We start from the raw sequence: 6,000 nt of genomic DNA on the forward strand, positions 1-6,000 counted from the left end.
ATTTTTTTACAGTGTAATTATTTTCTAAGTAGCTGTGGGATTATATAAGTTCACTTCCCGCTCCTTTTCAAGCCATCCTCAAACTCTACTTAACTTTAACTAATAATTACAATATTTAATGAATCAAATGTGGAATAAATGTCTGTTTTCTGTTTTATAATCAATATATTTAATTAATTCTGTTATGAGTTTGAAACATTTGTGTTGTGTGTCTTGTATTTTTCACAATCAATCAATTTTCTGCTGTTAGTTTGGCACAAAAGCTCTTTGTTGGACCATATTGAGCTGTGCTGTGGAACACCTGAAACGCGAGGACAGTCTGTGCCGTCATGTAGAAAAACATGATAATTGGTGCGTCGTTTGCATTGCAAAACCGAGTCCCGGGACTCATCTCCGCGCGCCGAAAGCTGCAGGCCGCTTTCATTTCCTTATAACCAAACGCGAGACTCTGAGAAACGGCGTGACGCCGGGAGGGAGGCGGGCGGGTTTAATTGGAATCCCGGATCAATTAAAGTCGGAATACCTGCACACCTGCGCAGCACGAGCGCGTGAAACTCTACTCCAGCGGCTCTACCTGACTCTCCGGTGACTCACGCGCTCGCTCCCTCCTGCCTGATGGCGCGTGACTCACGCCTCACCGGGCTGGGTTTCTCCGCGCGCTGCCTGGAAATGACTGCGCGCTGCGTCAGGAGCGCACGGACGGTCCGGGGGAGCCGGTGACATGTCGGTACGTACGGTTAAAACCCCCACCGGGAGGAGATCCGCTACACATGCGCAGTTTCTGATAGATCGTGGCTGGATCTGACTCCACGCACCACGTGCCGGAGTCGCATCAGCGCAATAATTGCTGGGCGCTCGAGCTATATAAACCACAAAAAGCCACGAGCCCGGGAAACCCCAGCCTCTAACCGCATTTACGGCTACAAAACGGGGGTCGTTTTTCCGCCTCCTCCAGCTCACCGATTCTTTCTTTCTTTTTTTCGCGGCTTGTAAACATTTTTAACCTCAACACACAAATCGTGCGTCTCAACCGGAAGAATTGTAGAAGTTTCAGGCGTTGTGGGATCATAATTTTTGACTTTGAAGGTTTTTTTGTGCGTGCGCGCATAGCCTGCGGGTTTGGAGAGCGCCTTTCAGATTGGCACAAAGACTTCAATGACGCACCTGGAGCGGCGCTTTGACTTTTCCCCAAAGGGAGACAGACAAAAACTTTTAGGACCATCTGGGTCGACTGTTCCCTTTCAGACCTGCCTCTCTCTCTTTTTTGTAATTGTATACCCTCGCGCGCGCTCGGACTTCTATTTGATCCTATAGATGTGATAAACGGCGCGCGGACGCATCCAGAGACATTTTTTTTAAACAAAATGATTTACTTTTAAAGTTTTTTTGAAAAGGAAAAAAGGTTTTATGCGTGTAGTTGGAGTTTGTGAGGGTTTTTAGAGCGCGCCGTGCGCCACCGAACCCCCATTTCTCCATTGGCGAACGCGCAAAATCCAAGTTTGGGACAAAAAGGAGGAACTGAGAGCGCCGCTATAATCCCCGCTGTTGTGATGCGCATTCCCGTAGATCCCAGCGCCACTCGGAGGTTCAGCCCGCCGTCCAGCAGCCTCCAGCCGGTCCCAGGGAAGATGAACGATGTGAGCTCGCCGGCCGGGCAACCGGACGCAGCGGCGGCTGCAGCGGCGCCCAGACTGCGCGCCCACGAGAACCGCAGCATGGCGGAGATCATAGCGGACCACCCGGCGGAGCTGGTCCGGACCGACAGCCCGAACTTCCTCTGCTCGGTGCTGCCCTCCCACTGGCGGTGCAACAAGACCCTACCTGTCGCTTTTAAGGTCAGAAATAGTCATTTGTTAAGAAAATGATTCCAGAATTAGAATTTTGATTTAGAAATGTCATAAAGGCATCTTCTAAGGTCAGACCATTAAAAAAAATAATAATTTATTATTTTTCTATTTTTGCATGAAAGAAAGAATTTGCCACTCCAGAATTATAATTTTGATGAAAAAATACCACGAAACGCATCATTTATTCTAATTTGGCTGCAATGTTTCCATGTTTTTAAGGTAATTTTGCTTTTATGATTAAAATACGCAAAAACTAAATTCAGAATCATATGGAGACGTTTAATGGTCCATTTTGCCCCACTAAAAGCCACATTGATGTGATTAAAAACATTATTACACCCTGAGGTGTTAACAATCTCAGAAAAAAACATCTTAGATTGATGTTTTTTAATATTTGCTCCCAGTTGACAGATATTATTTAAAGGGACAGATCAAAAGTGGCTGTAAACGCTTTTGGCTTTGAATAAAAAGTGACACTTTCTCAAATATATAATTTAAACGTTCTTATGACTGTAATTATAGGAATTCTCTTTCATCTGCATCCAAGAATAAACTAAAGGCCTTTTTTTCTTTTATTTTGAAAAGATGATTTTGGGAACATTTGATCCTCTTTAGTGACAGAGATGCGTCTCCTTTTGTCAGGTGGTCGCCCTGGGGGATATACCTGACGGGACGGTGGTCACCGTGATGGCGGGCAACGACGAGAACTACTCGGCGGAGCTGCGGAACGCCTCGGGCGTGATGAAGAATCAGGTGGCGCGCTTCAACGACCTTCGCTTCGTGGGCCGCAGCGGCAGAGGTGAGGGCTTGAGCTATTAAGTTCGGCGGGGGCGGATTAGTGGCTTCACTCCCGAGGTGGTAACCACATAATCACCTCTCCACCGCTCATCTCCCAAAGTCTGAGAGGTGAATCATGCTTTCGCCTCACTCTGGTGGTAAAATGAGGCTCCTGTGTGGTTTGTTTTTTTCCCTGAAAACTTCTAACCTTAAATGACTTTTTTCTTTTCTCACGTGACTCATAAACATGTGGCTGATCACCACATACATAATCAGCCTATCAAAATGAAACTAACCCCTGTTTAGGCTAAAGGCATTCCTGGGATGCTTGGCATCCCTAAGCAACGCTCGCGTCTCTCATCAGTCGGCCATAAATTATTTACTTGATTTACAGCCTTCCAGAGGTTCTCGGGGACACGCTGCTGCAGCTGTCAGGTAGTTGATGGAGTGATGGCGCTCCATCGGTTGCCTCGGAAACCTCGCGTGCATCCCGTTTGGAATCTGGTAACAGGAAGTGACACGGGAGCCGGGGCGGATCGGGCTTCGAGGTGTCTGAAATAAACACCTGGCATTGACGGATAAGTGCAAGCAGAGCAAACCATGGGGCTAAAAGTGGAAAGGATTACCGGACTGAGGCGGCGCTGACGGGTATTTTTAGAGGAACTGATAGCATCATTGTTCAGGTGTTTTCAGGTTTGATTCCAAACTCTAAAAAAAAAGTGGATTTTTGGGCACATTTTGCTGTAAATCACAGCTCGGCCCTCATGTGGGACACCTGCTGCAGCTATCTCCTGACTCATCTGTTGCTGTGAAAGCCTGTTTACGGTAAAGCATGAAAAAGCTGAATGGACAGCTGCTCCCAGGAGGCGCTGCAGCAGACCCTCCCCTCTCCTCTTCCTGTAGCCGGTAGCCATGGCGACGCGATGCGTCTGCATACTTCAGGCGTTAGTGTGGCTGCTGACTTCGCCGCTGATTCACGGCATTCCTCGTCGACACGCTTGCACAGACAGGCGCTCAACCCCAGGGCAGCAACTGCTGGGGATTATCGAGAAAGGAAGGAGCTATTAAAATGCCATCCATGTGTTTTTCCTCCTGAAGTTGCGTTTTCCTCCGTTTTTGTGCGATCACAGACACACTTGTGACTTTCAGGGATGAATACCAGTCGTTGTCCATGCTGATGACATGTTATTTGATGTTTTTTCTTCTTCTTCTTTTTTATGTCACCACAGGCAAGAGCTTCACGCTGACAATCACAGTATTCACCAACCCACCACAAGTGGCGACTTACCACAGAGCGATAAAGGTCACGGTGGACGGGCCGCGTGAGCCCAGGAGTGAGTACATGACTTGGGTGCTTTCACACACGCTGATGCACACCGCCTACCTTAGTAAAGACAGATCACAGCGGTCTTTCAATTATGATGAGGCTGTTTTTAGCCCAAATCAAAAACAGTCATTTTCTAGGACATAGTTTCTGCAGAGCGGCAAGAGTTCATACCTCTGAGGTTGATGCGCAGCAATCCCACCTCCACTTCCTGTTCCAGTAGTTGAGAGCTCTCTGTTTACATGCTCTCCCACTAGCTTAGTAAATTGTTAGCAATTCAAATCTGAGTTGTGGGCGGGACTGTTGGGGCGGAGCGACCCCGCCCCCATTATTGTTGCTGAGAGCTCCTTGCTCTCCTGCTAGCTCAGCTAGCGGGTTGTTAGTATTCAACTTTGAATTGTGGGCGTGGCTGTTGATGCAGAGCAACCCCACCCCCACTTCCCGTTTTTGAGAGTTTACACTCTCTACTGCTAGCTTAGATAGTAAGTTGTTTAAAATTCACCTCTGAGTTGTGGGCGGGACGTTGATGCAGAGTGACCCCGCCTCCGTTATTGATGCAGAGAGCTCTCTGTTTACATGCTCTCCTGTGTGGCTGTTGATGCATAGCGACCCCACCCCCACTTCCCCTTCCCGCTGTTGAGAGTTTACTTGCTTTCCTGCTAGCTTAGGTAGTAAGCTGTTTAAAATTCACATTTGACTTGTGGGCGTGACCATTGATGTGGATCAACCCCGCCTCCACTTCCCCTTCCCGTTGTTGAGAGCTCTCTGTTTACATGCTCTCTAGCTAGCTTAGTTGGTTGTTAGAAGAGAACCTCTGAGTTGTAGGCGGGACTGTTGAGGCGGAGCAACCCCACCCCCATTTCCCCTTTCTTTTGCAGTTTACTGCTAGCTTAGAAAATAAGTTGTTAGATATTCACTTTTGAGTTGTGGGCGGGACTTTTGATGCGGAGCAACACCGCCTCCGTTATCATTGTTGAGAGCTCTCTGTTTACAGAATAGCATGTTGCTAGAATTTCAACTCTGAGTTGTAGGCGGGACTCTTGCTGAGAGGTCTTTGTTTACATGGTAGCTATCTTAGGTTGCAGGTTGATAGCATATAATCTCTGAGTTGTGGGCGGGACCGTTAAGGCAGAGCAACCACGCCCCCACTTCCCATCTCCCACCTGCTCTACCGCTGGCTTACAGCTAACATTAGCGGTGCAACAGAAATCCAAGGGAACAATTTTGACCCGGATGTCACCTTAGATGAGGAATATGAAGACATACGTGGATCAGAATGGAGCAGGACGCTTATTTTTGCAGATACAATCTTTCTCAAACTGCATTTTTGTTTAAATTTGAATAAAAGAGATACTTAAAAATGCAATTTTGAGCTTAAAAATGCCACAAAATCATGGAAACAACCCAATTATCCTCATAGTGAGTCTTCATGGCACAAATATTGGGCAGAAAATCAGAAAATTTAGTTGTTTGCTTAACCCTATTGTTTAAAAATAGTTTACTTTAACTCTTTAAAAATGTGTACTGGCCCTTTAAATGTGCTGTGGGTGTGGCACAAAGGCACGACAGCCCTATTAAATCAAGGAAATTAACAAAGAAAGGTTTTACTGGAAAAGGCAGGAAAACTGGGTAAACTGGCCGTCAACAGATTGTTAATTAAAGATAAAGTTATCAGAGAGCAGCTTGGAGGGAAAACTAGAGGAGGACTGAAGCAAAAGCGTTCCCCTAAGAGGTGAAACTGGGTAGCACAGTGCTAGCATCAGCTCATTTTAATAGGGCATATAAAAACAACTGAGGAGGAGAAAAAAAACTTTATTATAGGCATCAGTGCCAACTGGTCTGGCACGCAGCTGTTTCCACAACCCTCCTCCCTATTCATAAAAAAAGAAGATATTCTGGAGTCTGAGCGAACAATATCACATCACCAAACAGTCCTGCCCCGTCACATATGGCAGCGGGACACGGGGAGACTCCGAGGAGCCAGGAGACACCGCCGCCGTCTCTCTGCGCTCGCACATCCACTCCACCAAAACAAAGGCATATGCTCGTCCT

The 6,000-nt window shown here is 47.0% G+C and overlaps 1 protein-coding gene and 1 long non-coding RNA gene across 6 annotated transcripts in view; one reads left to right on the plus strand and one right to left on the minus strand.

The window, feature by feature from the left end:
• LOC112157730 overlaps window positions 1-6,000 on the minus strand; it is a 71,128-nt gene that overhangs the window by 39,067 nt on the left and 26,061 nt on the right. The window lies entirely within an intron of this gene.
• Window positions 1-6,000, plus strand: part of runx2b (RUNX family transcription factor 2b) — a 51,969-nt gene that overhangs the window by 18,881 nt on the left and 27,088 nt on the right. For 3 of the 5 annotated variants that reach the window (XM_024290675.2, XM_036210380.1, XM_024290674.2), the window contains 3 exons: window positions 1,567-1,835; window positions 2,490-2,646; window positions 3,854-3,958. In XM_024290675.2, the coding sequence (XP_024146443.1) occupies window positions 1,567-1,835; window positions 2,490-2,646; window positions 3,854-3,958 (531 nt within the window). Of the gene's footprint in view, window positions 1-46; window positions 1,836-2,489; window positions 2,647-3,853; window positions 3,959-6,000 lie in introns of those variants that run through there. The other 2 variants (XM_036210381.1, XM_036210382.1) reach the window with 2 other exon arrangements.

The sequence above is a fragment of the Oryzias melastigma genome, linkage group LG24 (genome assembly GCF_002922805.2).
Source record: "Oryzias melastigma strain HK-1 linkage group LG24, ASM292280v2, whole genome shotgun sequence".
Classification (NCBI taxonomy): domain Eukaryota; kingdom Metazoa; phylum Chordata; class Actinopteri; order Beloniformes; family Adrianichthyidae; genus Oryzias; species Oryzias melastigma.